At 40.3% G+C, this 15,846-nt stretch overlaps 1 protein-coding gene across 5 annotated transcripts in view; it reads right to left on the bottom strand.

The window, feature by feature from the left end:
- Positions 1-251: 251 nt before the first annotated feature.
- The window catches only part of amacr (alpha-methylacyl-CoA racemase), a 98,850-nt gene continuing 83,255 nt past the window's right edge, over positions 252-15,846 (bottom strand). For all 5 annotated transcript variants that reach the window (XM_069924040.1, XM_069924037.1, XM_069924039.1 and 2 more), the window contains one exon: positions 252-2,523. In XM_069924040.1, coding sequence (XP_069780141.1) covers positions 2,114-2,523 — 410 coding nt within the window. In that variant the 3' untranslated portion in view covers positions 252-2,113. The remainder of the gene's footprint in view (positions 2,524-15,846) is intronic.

A 15,846-nucleotide genomic window follows, 5' to 3' on the forward strand; every position in this document is an offset into this window, starting at 1 on the left:
TGTGTATGGTTGCTGAAGAGAATTGGATCAGAGGTCAATCCACAGGACCACAGAAGCAGCAGAGAGGATCACTAGGGTCTCCCTTCCCCCATTGACATGATTCCACCCTGCACACAGCATCTTTCAGCTATTCCCGCTGGAAAATAGATTCAGAATATCAGACCAGGCTGAGAAACAGCTTCTTCCCACAGGCAGTGAGACTGTTGAACCACTAAATGAAGTGCTCAAACTAACCATTCAAGACTCTACTATTTATTAAACAGTATTTATTTATTTTTAAAATCTGTATATTGTGTTTTCACAGAGGGCCAGATAACACTGCTTCATTGAGTTTACTTGTACAATCAGATGATAAATGATCTTGAACTTGCTTTTACAGCTCTCACACCACCTGGAAGACTGAACTCCTGAAACAACCAATTATGTTCTTCCCATTCGCTATCCATATCCTTCTGTACTGAGATTTATAACTCAGCTCCATGTTTCCAAACTACCTTTCTCTTTATTACTCCCTCACAATTCATTCATGAGCTTCTCTCTTCTAAAATTTCTCTTGAAGATTTTTCCTTTAAACTTTCACACTTGCTGTTTCCTTTTCAACTGCTGTTTTTTCATGCTAACTAAATAGCGTTATCTGTTTCTGCAGGAATGTTGTTATATATTTCTCATCCTCTGACATGGTTGTATCTTGTCATACTACAGCGCTACCTTAGCTTTCAGTTCCCACTTATGTCACCTGATTTGATCATAATAATTGATTCAAACGTGCCATTCTGAAGGTATTCACTCCTGGTACTCGATAGGTGTTTGGTCCTGAACCAGTCCACCCAAGACCAAACTAGTCATGACTCTCAGAGCAGCACAATTCAGAATTCTTTTTGAAAGTTTGTGGAAACTACCATTACTGCTAATATGTCATACAAACTATATAAATATAACAAGAAACTACAAAGAATGTAGAATGATTGGGTAAGTCATTGGTGAGACCAAATGCAGATGGGTGACCATTCCACCAGACACCTACATTCTGTTTATGGGTCTAAACTTGTGCTTCCTGTAACCAACCATTTTAATTCCTTCCACCATTCTGACAGTGAGATGTCTGTCCTCGGCCTCATCCATTGTGAGGATGGCTAAATGTAAACTTGAGGAACTTGTCACATTTCTACGAGAGCGCTTCAAATCTAACTGCATGGATATTGAGTTTTATAATTTTAGGTAAAACCCATAGTGGTCTGATCGCTGTTTCTATCTCTTATTTACCTACTTCTTTTCTACTTCCTTTTCCTGATGGCTTCTCCCCGACTCTTCACCCTTCACACACTTTGTCCTATCACTTTTTCCCTGCCCCCCTCCCACCCATACTCTTCCCCCTTTATATAGATGTGATTTTACTCTTCATCTTGAAAAAGGGTTCTGACTGGATCAGGTGTACACCAACGCCCCAGGTGCGTTGCTTCAGGAGGACCAGGAATGAGCACCCTCCACTTCACATCAATAACTTGGTAGTGGAGAGAGTGGAGAGCATCCACCCATGGATGCTGTCTGACCTACTGAGTTCATCAGTAATCCTTTGTCTACTCATTTTTCAGCTGATACTCACTTCCCAATGTCACCTGATTTGATCATAATAATTGATTCAAATGTGCCAATCCAGCTTAGCTCTAAAGGCCCTCTTTACATACTGTGACTCTACATACTGCAGCAAGTAACAATTTGGGTGCATGTATATATTGTACAACATGTATGACAATAAATTCATTGCCACCATTAATGTCCCTCAATTGCAAATACAGTAGATAGTATTACCATTTGTAATGTGAATATTCTGTTCAAATATCTGAGGCTTAAGACACATGACACTATGAAGTGCTTCATGTTTAATAATGAAAACCAGCCAAATCTGAGGAGAAAAATTAATACAAAATCTTTCATCTTTCTAATCTTTTTTTTTAACAGCATATTAGAATTAATACGTGCAGCTATTTATACAGGATAACATTTGGCTCAACAGTTTTAACTTTTTCATAAGAGTTATTTAATTGCTAAATATTTCATTGTAACAAGGCTCAAAATAGAATTGCCATAAAATGAAATTATGCACATAAATTTATTACAATTTAGATTTTGATCTGCTACATCCAATAATCCCAGCAGACTGCAGTTTATTTATAAGTTCCTTACTAAAACCATATTCAGTTAACACAAGTTCTGTGTGTTCTCCCACTTCTGGATTTCTTTCTAGACTGACAGTGGCTGGGGTCCGGGACAAGACTGGAGCTGGCCTGGGACTGACTCGTCCTTCCTCATCTGTGATAAAAGATCCTCTTTCCTGATTATGTGGATGCCTGAGAGCTTCTTGGAAAGACAAAACAGGAGTCACACAAGCATCAGTTCCGTCAAAGGTCTTCGTCCACTCTTCTTGACTTTTTGCAGCAAATGCTTCTGTAAAAATTCTTTTCAACTCTGGCCAGTCAGATTGGCTCATCTGAAGGGCAAGTACAGCAGGATCTAATCCCAGACCTATAATGGCAAACAAAGTGGTTACAGAATCTGCAAAAGGGAAAGTGTAAAACCCACATTTGAAAAGAAACATTCCTAACTTCTTGTTTTCATTTCCTTCTGATAGAGAAAGGTCATTTGGCCACTTAAGTCTATCCTAGATCTCAGTGAAGTTCCATTTCCCTACTTTCTTACCCTTAATCGTTCTGTTATGTCTTTCAACTCCAGATATTTTGGCCACCCACTTACACGAGGAGTAATTTGTAGTTGCCAATTAACCTCCCACTAAGATATTTTTGGGATGTGGGGAAAAAAATCAGATCACCCGAGGTTAACTCGTACAGTAATCCACATTGGAATCAGGAAGCATGGTTTCCTCCAGCCAAAATGTTTATTGCCACATTTCATAGCAACATGTCTGCTTTCCACCATGATCACCAAGTGCTGAGTTCTTCATATTCAATAGAAAACTCCACTATATTGACCTCATCGAACCAAATACAGACTGGGTGATTGCTTTGGGGAGCACCTGAGATCAGTCTGAAAGATGATCCTGAGCTTTCCGTTGTATGCCTCTTTCATTCTCAATCCCACTCCCATTCCCAATGAACAGCCTAAGGGTACAGGTGGATAGCTGATGGAGTTTCAAAAAGGGTCCTCCTTGAGCCATTTATACGGGAATTTGTTTGATGAACTTAAGGTTTTCAGTACCATTCCCAAAGGTGTGGCGCCGGAGGATTGGAGAGTATCTTACGAAGTACCATAAATATTCAAGTATAATGTAAAAAATTTCCTCCCCTTTTCCCCACAAAAATAGGGGGGGGGGGGGGGGGGGTCGCATTACACTCGAGAGTAAAATTTTTAAATTTTCTGCAGGCGAGTGGGTGCAGTAGACAGCAGCGTGACTTGGACGGCTGGGCGGGCAAGCAGCACGCGACTCGGGCGGGCAGATGAGTGGCAGTGTGACTCAGTGGGTGGGTGGGGGGAGCGGCAGTGCGACTCGGGCTGGGAAGCCGGCGAGCAGTAGCACGACTTGGGCAGCTGGGTGGATGAGCAGGCGAGCAGCAGCGTGACTCAGGAGGCCGGGCAGGCAAGCAAGTGAGTGGCAGCGCGACTCGGGCAGCCGAGCAGGAGCACGACTCAGGTGGTGAGGGGAGGGGGGTTCGTGAGGGATGAATTCACAAATCGGGCGGATGAGTGGGGGGGGTCGTGAGAGACATCAGCGTGACTCAGGTGGCTGAGGAAAGGGGGGGTTGTGAGAGATGCCAGTGTAACTCAGGTGGTGAGGGGAGGGGGGTCGTGAGAGACGCCAGCGCGACTCGGGTGGGTGAGCGGCCGGAGAGACGGCAACGCGATTCAGGTGGGTGAGGGGAGGGGGGTGTTCATATTATATACGGGGTAAAATTTTTCCCCCTTTTCCCCTTAAAAATTGGGGGGGGGGGGGTCGCATTATACATGAATATTTACAGTAACCTTGGAAATCATAGGCCAGTGAGGCCAATGTCAATAAGGTAGGTAAAATATTGGAAAGTGTTTGAAGAGATCGGATATACAATTATTCGGTTCACCAGAAACTAATTAGAGATAGTCAACATGGCTTTGCGTGTGGTAGGCTGTGTTCCACTAATCTTGCAGAGTTTTTTTTGAGGTTACCAGGAATGTTGACAAAGGAAAGGCTGTGATGTTATCTACATAGATTTTAGCAAGGCCTTTGACAAGTCCAACATGGGAGGTTAGTATGCTTGGTATTCATAGTGAAGTAGTGAATTGGATTCAACAATGGCTGGAGGGGAGAAGCCAGAGGATCCTTCTCAAGGATCTTAAACCTTCTGCTTAGAATCTACCTGATACAACAGCTCTCCAGTTTACATTTGAAACTTACGGAATTTAACTTTCAGATGCAGGAAACTGATTTTACCAGATTTCACTGAAATCCCAATTGACAACCTCTCCAGCACAGATAATACTCTGTATATAAAAAAAAACTTTCTCAGATATTTGGGCAGCACGGTTGGCATAGAGTAATGCCTTTACAGTGCCAGCAATTGGGACTGGGGTTTGGACCCCATGCTGTCTGTAAGGAGTTTGCAAGTTCTCCCCGTGTCTGCAAGAGTTTTGTCCCGGAGGCTCCAGTTTCCTCCATCTTTGAAAGTCGTACCGGTGATTGTGTCGTGCGGGTTCGTGGGCCAAAAGGGACGGTTACTGTGCTGTATGTCAAAATTAAAATTAAATTAATTCCTAGTGTTGTAAAGAAAGCTCTGGCACAATTAAGAGTGTGAGTTTTGTTATATGTGAAGATAAAAGTCTTTTCTGGAGAGGGCTGGGTGGGAGAGAATAACAGTCACTGTGAAATCAGTTGAATGCGTGCGAGGGGGTTTGCAATCCAAATGGAGAGGGGAGATGTGGTTGCCCGGCAAGGGACAAGGGGCAACTCAGAGAGGAGGGGGGACATTTGGGGTTAAGGAAATTTTGGATGTGGAAATATTTTATGTTTTAGAAGTGTTGTTTACAGTGTGTTCAAAAAAAGAAAACAGAAATGGATAAGTAGGAAAGGTGGTGATGAGGAAGCGGAAATGAAAGGTAAACAAAGTATGAAATGGCCATGTTGAACTATATGACTATAAATATTAACGGAATACATAACCAAATCAAAAGGAAGAGGCTGTTAAATTTACTGAAGAAAGAAAAAACTGATATAGCATTCGTTCAAGAAACACATCAAACTGAAGTGGAACACAAGAAATGAAGGAGAAACTGGGTAGGGCATGTAATGGAAGAATCATATAATTCAAAAGCCAGAGGAGTAGCTATATAAATCAATAAAAATGTACTAATCAAAATAGAGGAGGAAATAATAGATCCAGCAGGGAGGTATGTAATGATAAAGTGTCAGATATATTCAGAAATTTGGAATTTGCTCAATGTATATGCACCTAATGAAGAGGATCAAAAATTTATGCAAGATATCTTTTTGAAGATTGCAGATACACAGGGGAATATACTGATAGGAGGGGACTTTAACCTTAATTTGGACTCAAAGATGGATAAAACTGGAAAAAAGACTAGCAGAAAGAACAAAATAACCAAATTTATGGTTAAATCGATGCAGGAAATGCAACTTTTGGATATTTGGAGGAGACAACACCCAAAGGAGAAAGAATACTCATATTATTCGAGTAGACATAAAACATACTCAAGGATAGATCTGTTCCTGTTGTCAGCCCGCATCCAAGGGAGAGTTAGGAAAACGGAATATAAAGCGAGATTGTTATCGGATCACTCACCCCTGCTATTAGCAATAGAGCTGGAGGACATCCCACCGAGAACGTATATATGGAGATTAAATTCCATGCTACTTAAAAGACAGGATTTTTAGATAATTCATTGAGCGAGAAATTAAAATATACTTTGAAATAAATACGGAATCAATGAAAGATAAGTTTATACTATGGGATGCAATGAAAGCATTCATCAGAGGGCAGATAATAAGTTATGTAACTAAGATGAAGAAGGACTTCTTTCTTCTTTGGCTTGGCTTCGCGGGACGAAGATTTATGGAGGGGTAATGTCCACGTCAGCTGCAGGCTCTATAGTGGCTGACAAGTCCGATGCGGGACAGGCAGACACGGTTGCAGTGGTTGCAGGGAAAAATTGGTTGGTTGGGGTTGGGTGTTGGGTTTTTCCTCCTTTGTCTTTTGTCAGTGAAGTGGGCTCTGTGGTCTTCTTCAAAGGAGGTTGCTTCCCGCCTAACTGTGAGGCGCCAAGATGCACGGTTTGAGGCGATATCAGCCCACTGGCGGTGGTCAATGTGGCAGGCACCAGGAGATTTCTTTAGGCAGTCCTTGTACCTCTTCTTTGGTGCACCTCTGTCACGATGGCCAGTGGAGAGCTCGCCATATAACACGATCTTGGGAAGGCGATGGACCTCCATTCTGGAGACGTGACCTGCCCAGCGCAGTTGGATCTTCAGCAGCGTGGATTCGATGCTGTCGGCCTCTGCCATCTCAAGTACTTCGATGTTAGGGATGAAGTCGCTCCAATGAATGTTGAGGATGGAGTGGAGACAACGCTGGTGGAAGTGTTCTAGGAGCCGTAGGTGATGCCGGTAGAGGGCCCATGATTTGGAGCCGAACAGGAGTGTGGGTATGACAACGGCTCTGTATACGCTAATCTTTGTGAGGTTTTTCAGTTGGTTGTTTTTCCAGACTCTTTTGTGTAGTCTTCCAAAGGCGCTATTTGCCTTGGCGAGTCTGTTGTCTATCTCGTTGTCGATCCTTGCATCCGATGAAATGGTGCAGCCGAGATAGGTAAACTGGTTGACCGTTATGAGTTTTGTGTGTCCGATGGAGATGTGGGGGGGGTTGGTAGTCATGGTGGGGAGCTGGCTGATGGAGGTCCTCAGTTTTCTTCAGGCTGACTTCCAGGCCAAACATTTTGGCAGTTTCCGCAAAACAGGACGTCAAGCGCTGAAGAGCTGGCTCTGAATGGGCAACTAAAGCGGCATCGTCTGCAAAGAGTAGTTCATGGACAAGTTGCTCTTGTGTCTTGGTGTGAGCCTCAGATTGAAGAGACTGACATCCGTGCAGTACCGGACATAAACAGCGTCTTCATTGTTGAGGTCGTTCATGGCTTGTTTCAGCATCATGCTGAAAAAGATTGAAAAGAGGGTGGGTGCGAGAACGCAGCCTTGATTCACGCCATTGTTAATGGAGAAGGGTTCAGAGAGCTCATTGCTGTATCTGACCCGACCTTGTTGGTTTTCGTGCAGTTGAAGAACTTTGGGGGGCATCCGAGGCGCACTAGTATTTGCCAAAGCACTTTCCTGCTCACGGTGTCGAAGGCTTTGGTGAGGTCAACAAAGGTGATGTAGAGTCCTTTCTTTTGTTCTCTGCACTTTTCTTGAAGCTGTCTGAGGGCAAAGACCATGTCAGTAGTTCCTCTGTTTGCGCGAAAGCCGCACTGTGATTCTGGGAGAACATTTTCGGCGACACTAGGTATTATTCTATTTAGGAGAATCCTAGCGAAGATTTTGCCTGCAATAGAGAGCAGCGTGATTCCCCTGTAGTTTGAGCAGTCTGATTTCTCGCCTTTGTTTTTGTACAGGGTGATGATGATGGCATCACGAAGGCCCTGAGGCAGCTTTCCTTGGTCCCAGCAGAGCTTGAAAAACTCATGCAGTTTGGCATGCAGAGTTTTGCCGCCAGCCTTCCAGATCTCTGGGGGGGGATTCCATCCATACCTGCTGCTTTGCCACTTTTCAGTTGTTCAATTGCCTTATATGTCTCTTCACGGAAATAGAACAGCAAGAAAGGGAAATAGCAAGTACAGAAAAAGAATTAGCAATAAGGGAAGATACAACAAAAAGAAGAGAATTGGCAGACAAAAAAATGAAATATGAAACACTACAAACATACAAGGTGGAGAAGAATATAATGAAGACAAAACAGAAGTATTATGAGCTAGGAGAAAAAACACACAAAATACTAGCTTGGCAGCTTAAGACAGAACAAACTAAAAGAACAGTATTCGCATCAAGGAAAAAGGACAAACAAATTACATATAACCCAACGGAGATCAATGAAAACTTCAAGGAATCCTACAAGCAACTATATCGAACTGAGAACGAAGGGAAAGAAGACAAAATAGATGAGTTTCTAGCTAAAATTGAACTACCGAAATTGCAAGAAGAGGAGCAAAATAAATTAATAAAATCATTTGAAATATAAGAAATACAGGATATATTAAAAAAACTACCGAACAATAAAACGCCGGGAGAGGATGGACTCCCAATAGAATTCTATAAAACATTTAAAGACTTATTAATTCCTCCTCTCCTGGAAGTAATGAACCAGATTGAAGAAACACAAAACATGCCAGATTCATGCAAAACAGCAATAATTACAGTAATACCAAAGATGGGGAAAGATCCAATAACACCAGCATCGTATAGACCAATATCTCTACTTATCACAGATTATAAGATAATAGCTAAACTATTAGCAAACAGATTGGCTGACCGTGTACCAAAAATAATAAAACTAGATCAAACTGGATTTATTAAGAAAACAACGGACAATATCTGTAAGTTCATTAACTTAATCCATGCAGTACAAGGAAACAAGACGCCAACATTTGCTGTTGCCTTAGACACAGAGAAAGCCTTTGACAGAGTAGACAATGAATTATTTATTCAAAGTACTACAGAGGTTCAACCTACGAGAGAAATATATTAATTGGATTAAAGCATTATATAAGGGACTATTGGCGAAGGTGACAGTAAATGGATATATATCAAGCCAATTTAAATTAAGCAGATCAACAAGGCAGGGATGTCTACTATCTCCCTTACTGTTCGCGTTAGCTATAGAACCACTGGCAGAAATGATAAGAACAGAAAATAAAATAAGAGCGATAAAAATAAAGGAGAAGGAATATAAAATCAGTCTATTTGCAGATGATGTCATAGTATACTTAACAGAACCAGAAATATCAATAAAATAATTACATAAAAAATTGAAGGAATATGGAGAAGTATCGGGGTACAAGATCAACGCAAATATAAGTGAAGCAATCCCAATGAATAATGTGGATTTCACAAAGTTTAAGAAAGAATCACCATTTAGATGGCAAACACAAGCAATTCGATACCTATGTATACAACTAGATAATAATCTAGGCCATCTATACAAACTAAATTATCAGCCATTAATGAAATTACAAGATGACTTAGAACATTGGAAAGATTTACCACTAATACTGATAGGAAGGGTAAATTGTATTAAAATGAATATGTTCCCAAGGATACAATACCTATTTCAATCGTTACCAATTCACTTAACAGAGAAATTCTTCAAGGAGCTAAAGAAAATAATGAGGAAATTCTTATGGAAAGGGGGGAAACCGAGGATAGCGCTAGATAAATTAACAGAATGGTACAAACAAGGGGGCTTACAGTTACCAAACTTTAAGAATTATTATAGAGCAGCACAATTAAGATACCTATCAGATTTTTATCAAACAAGAGAAAAACCAGATTGGACCAGATTAGAGCTAGATAAAATAGGGGAGAAGGTACCTGAACATGTACTATATAAGTGGGATGAAAAGCTGGTGCAACATAGGAATTCACCAGTACTGCACCATCTGCTCAACATTTGGAAGAAGATTCACGTAGAAAGGAATAAAATAAATCATCAACTACCAAAATTAATATTGACGCAAAATCAACTAATCCCTTTCACGATAGATAACCTTTCCTTTAGACAATGGGAGAGAAAAGGAATCAAAAGAATAGAAAATTGTTTTTCAGGAAATAAATTATTATCTTTTGAACAAATTAAGGACAAATATGGTATAACTCACGGTACAATGTTTGCATACCACCAACTGAAAACCTACTTGAAGGACAAATTGGGAAGCAGGCTGAGGTTACCAGAAGGAAGCAATTTTGAATATGTGATTACAGACACAATGATAATTAAAAGATTTATAACAAACATGTACATCAAACTGCAACAGAAAGAGAACGAGGAAACAAGCTGTAAACCCAAATAAAAATGAGAACAAGATCTAAACATAAAGATAAAGAATGAAACATGGGAAAAGCTATGCTCCGGAACTAAGAGAAATACAATAAACACGAGGTTACGCATGATACAATATAATTGGTTACACAGGCTATATATCACACCCCTAAAGTTAAATAAATGGGACCCAACAGTATCAGACAGATGTTTTTGCTGTAAGAAGGAAATGAGAACAACTACATGTAATTTGGGCATGTGAAAAAGTGGAAAAGTTTTGGGAAGATCTAAACCAGGTATTAAAAAAAATCACAAAAAGCAATATAGCAAAAAATCCAGAGATCTTTCTTCTAAGTAATATAAGAAGAACTTGGACTCGATTTGGATGGAACACAAAAAAGATTTATTATGATAGCCTTAGCTGTAGTAAAAAAATGTATTATGTCAACCTGGAAATTAGAAGATAGCCTGAGAATACAGCAATGGTATATAGAAATGAATAAATGTATTCCATTGGAAAAATAACATGTAATTTAAGAAATAACATCACAGTATTTAAACAAATTTGGGAACCATACACGGAACACAACAGAGAAGTCCTACCACGGACCTCCACCGCCTAAAATGACAGAAGGAGAAGAAGACGAAATGATCTGACCCAATATGTTAAAGTGGAAGACACAAATTTCTTGTTTATTTTCATTGTGTGATGACATTGTTTAATGGGTTTAATGTATCATATATGTTGAACGTTGAGTGGGTGGGGAGGGGGGGTGAAGGAGGGAGGGAAGGGAGGGGGGAAAAGGGGAGAAAATGACACTGTGTATATTCAAGAGGGAAATGTTTGTGTGTATTTTGGTCAGTATGGTTCATAGTGTGAAAAATAAAAAAATAAAAAAAGAAAGCTCTGGCACATTGACCTTCATTAATCAAAATATTGAGTGCAGGATTGAAATGTTATGTTGAATCCAGACATTATCATGGTATGTCTCTTCCACCTAAATTGTTCTTAAACATTGCAAACTTGCCTCAACCACCTCCTCCATCAGCCCATTCCATACACTCATCACCTTCCGCAGAGTAAATGTTACTCATTAAGTTCCTGTTAAATCTCTCCCTGCACCTTAAACCTATGATCTCTGGTCATCAATATCCCTACACTGGGCAAAAGGCTCTGTGCATTCCCCCAATCTTAGTCATCTTACGATTTTGTACATCTCTATGAGGTCACCCCTCATTCCCCTGTGCTCCAAGGAATAAAGCCCTATCCTGCTCAGTCTCTCTCTATAGTTCAGCTCTCTGCCCCCCCCCCCCCCCCACTAAAGTCCTGGCAAAATCATAAAACTTCTCTGTTCGTTCTCCATCATGATAACACATTTCCTGCAGCACGGAGACCAAAACTGCAGACAATGTTCCAAATATGGCCTCAACAACATCTTATACATAAGAACACAAAAATCATCCCTTAAGTAAGGAGACCAGAATTGCAGACAATGTTCCAAATAGGGCCTCAACAACATCTTATACATAAGAACCCAAAATTCATCCCTTAAGTAAAGAGACCAGAACTGCAGACAATGTTCCAAATAGGGCCTCAACAACATCTTATACATAAGAACACAAAAATCATCTCTTAAGTAAGGAGACCAGAACTGCATACAATCCTCTAAATAGGGCCTCAACAATACCTTATAAGTAAGAACACAAAAATCATCCCTTAAGTAAGGAGACCAGAACTGCAGACAATGTTCCAGATGCAGCCTCACCTGTACAGATGCAGCAGAACCTGCCTGTTCTTTAATTCAACCCCTAGAGCAATGAAGGCCAACATGCCATTTGCCTTCTTGATTCTGGCTGCACCTGCAAACTAATTTTTTGCAATTCATGCATAAACTCTCCCAAGTCTCTCTGTACAAGAGTATGCTGCAATCTTTCACCATTTAAATAATAGTTTGAACTCCTTGGAAATTGGATGACCTCACACTTACTCTATCCCCCAGAACCCTGCCCACTCATTTAATCCATATCTGTCTGCAGATTCTCTGCTGCCTGTACCCAATTTGCTTTACAACTTAATTTAATCTCATCAGCAAATTGAGATAATGTGACACTTGCTCCCTCCACAAACAATTATTTGTGTATTGTGAACAATGGTCAATCCTTCCAGCACCCTACCAACTATTAATTGCCAACTAGAGAAACACTCATTTATCCCAACTTTCTGTCTTCTTATTGGCTAACAAATCTCCTAACCTTATTCCCAATTCTGCGTTAACTCCCTTTTCTCGACTTTCTTTGAGCTAAATGTGCTGTTTTCCAATCTGCTGGGACCTTCCCAGACTCCAGACAATTTTGATAAGTTACCACAAACACTATAATTTACCTTGTTAGACTGCTATAACTTCCACCATGTCTTTCTGTGCCCTGGATGAATACAATTAGGCAGTAGACAAGTAGACTTTGTTCTGCATCTCCCACAACCCCCCCCCGCCACACACACCTGTACTATCCTCACTCATTCATTGTGCTCAATAATACTCTCTTCCTGACATAGCAACTATGATTAACCAGCATTCTTTCTCTCCATCAGATGGCACCAAGAATATCTGTGTGGCCTGGACAACCTTCATCTTCATCAACACCTTCCCTTTATTCCTTATATTCTGCAAACTTTTTTACTTCCTCTGTTTTAATGTGGTTTCATTGTCCAAAAACATTAGTATTCTCTTCCTCTCTCTTCTTTTCAAAGATGCCATCTGTCCTGCCAAGTGTCTCCAACACAGTATCTTTATCTCAGAGGTTCAGCCTCTATATTTCTTTCAATTATAAGGATGTAGACTGCCATCTGGTGGCACAAAGCTTGAGTTCATAGAAATAAACTGAAAACACAGTGCAACAGCAGTTCATTTGGCTCCTCCTACTCTATTTACCCAAACTCACACTAATCAATGGCTTCCTGTTCCTTTCTCCCTGTGGTACAGGTTCTTCCCAACTTGTGACACGTGTGACTTACGTCCATTCACACATACAACTGAAAATTTAAAAGATATAAAGAAAAATATATTTACATGGATTATGTGGTATTTGACAAACTATAACAGGGATACAGGGCACGTAAGAGCCAAAAATGCACATACCTACCTTGTTGGTTGGTGTCCTGGGTTTTGTAGGCTGGGCGTGGCCATCTTGATTTCTGTGTGCATGTAGAATCATGATGGCTATGACCAATCTACAGATCCTGGGACCTGACTAACAAGGTAAGCATGGACCAGAATGTGGAAATATTCATCAAAGTTGATCGATAAGTTCAGAAAGCTTAAAGTTGTTATCGACAAATCTATGATGAGTAACAGATATCATTAAAAAGTTTAAGACTTCGGCACTCCAAGTGTGTGGGCAAAATTCCGACTTATGCCCATTTCAAGATACAACTGATCCTTCGGTTCCAATTACAGCCGTAAGTCAGGGACTACCTGTACATCGACTTAAAAATTACCTGAGCTAATCATCTCAATTCATCCATGAGGTAGCAACTCACATTGTCACCAATCTCCTGAATTTCTTTTTCAGTGTACTGCTAGCTCATAGCTATTAAATGAGAGCTCTCATAAGTAAATCAGCAATAAAGAACACCTTGCTTAGAAAAGATCACTGATTAGACACTGACAAAACTGTGTAAAAAAAGGTTCTAAATAATGAAGGTGAAAACAGAGTAATTATGTACTGTGCATGAAGAGAGTTTCTGTAGAAGCGCAAGTTACAAATACAGTAAAACTTCTGGTATCCAGCACCTGCAGGGATTGGTGAAGTTGAAAAAGCTAACTAATACATCAGCATTAAGAATAAAGATTTTAAAAGACAAAAGACAGTGCAAAATATAAAGTAATTTGAAAAAAAATCAGTGTTGTACTCCTTAATTATGTAAAGTAAACCTTAATCAAGTAATTCCTGTAACGTACAAAATTTAAATTCAAATCTCAGTCACTGGAACAACAAATCTCTCTGCAAACCCTATAAGAACCTTCCTGAGTGGTAAACATTTACCTTTCGAGCACCAAAGCCTGGTGAACTTTATACATATTAAATTCTGTGCACAGTATAAGAATTGCCTGCATCCAGAGAATTTGGAAGAAGGAGAAGTGAGATTGAACTGTGAACCAAAGAACTTTTCTTAAATTTACACACACATTACATACACGTGTGCTTAGAATTAGAAGGGGTTAATTTGGGCTTGTTACGTATAGAGATAAGTTAAAGTTTGATTCTGTTTTCACGTTTAAAGTTGAAAACAACTTTTGTTTAAATAACTACTTGTCTAGGTGAATATCTATTGCTGCTGGATTTTGGGGTCCTTTGGGCTCGTAACAACATCTAGAATTTTAAACTTTTATTTAACATTTTATTTACTCAAATTTTATATATTTATTTTCCTCAAATTTTTTTTGCTGGTTGCTTGAGGTTGCTGGTCACTTGATTTCCAGATAGCTGGGGTTTTACTGTCACATGCTTCTTATCTAATCAAATAAATGAACCTGATTTATTTTTAATATTGGTTTCACTTGAATCACACAAAGACTTTTACTCTGAGAATAAAATGGATTTGCAGAAGTTCTTGAGACCACTGATGCATTACGATCTGGTATAGGGACAGCAATAGCCCCAAGCATAAAGCCTTCCAAAAGGTAGTGGTCATAGCCCAGGACATCACAGACAAAACCCTCCCCACTATTGAGTACATCTACAGGGAACACTGCTGTCAGAGAGCGACAGCAATCATCAAAGATCTATACCATCCAGCACATGCTCTGTTCTCACTGTTGCCATCAGGAAAGAGGCATAGGTGCCACAAGACTCAAATGACCAGGTTCAGGAACAGCTGCTACCCCTCCATCATTAGACTCCTCAACAACAATCTCAATCTCATTTAAGGACTCTTACTTGTGCACTTACCATAACCATATAACCACTTACAGCACAGAACAGGCCAGTTCGGCCCTACTAGTCCATGCTGTAACAAATCCCCACCCTCCTAGTCCCACTGACCAGCACCCGGTCCATACCCCTCCAGTCCTCTCCTATCCATGTAACTATCTAGTCTTTCCTTAAATGTAACCAATGATCCCGCCTCGACCACGTCTGTCGGAAGCTCATTCCACATCCCCACCACCCTTTGCGTAAAGAAATTTCCCCTCATGTTCCCTTTATAATTTTCCCCCTTCAATCTTAAACCATGCCCTCTAGTTTGAATCTCCCCCACTCTTAATTGAAAAAGTCTATCCACATTTACTCTGTCTGTCCCTTTTAAAATCTTAAACACCTCTATCAAGTCCCCTCTCAATCTTCTACGCTCCAGAGAAAAAAGCCCCAGTCTGCACAACCTTGAAATCCTGTCAACATTCTCGTGAACCTTCTCTGCACTCTCTCTATTTTGTTTATCTTTCCTATAATTTGGTGACCAAAACTGTACACAGTACTCCAAATTTGGCCTCACCAATGCCTTGTACAATTTAATCATAACCTCCCTACTCTTGAATTCAATACTCCGATTTATGAAGGCCAACATTCCAAATGCCTTCTTCACCACACCATCTACCTGAGTATCAGCCTTGAGGGTACTATTTACCACAACTCCTAAATCCCTTTGTTGCTCTGCACATCTCAATAGCCTACCATTTAATGCATATGACCCATTTAGATTTGCCTTTCCAAAATGTTACACACTTATCTGTATTAAATTCCATCAGCCATTTCTCAGCCCACACCTCCAGCCTTCCTAAATCACCTTTTAATCTACGGTAATCTACCTCATTGTCCACAACAC

This window comes from Narcine bancroftii, chromosome 3 (assembly GCF_036971445.1).
Source record: "Narcine bancroftii isolate sNarBan1 chromosome 3, sNarBan1.hap1, whole genome shotgun sequence".
Classification (NCBI taxonomy): domain Eukaryota; kingdom Metazoa; phylum Chordata; class Chondrichthyes; order Torpediniformes; family Narcinidae; genus Narcine; species Narcine bancroftii.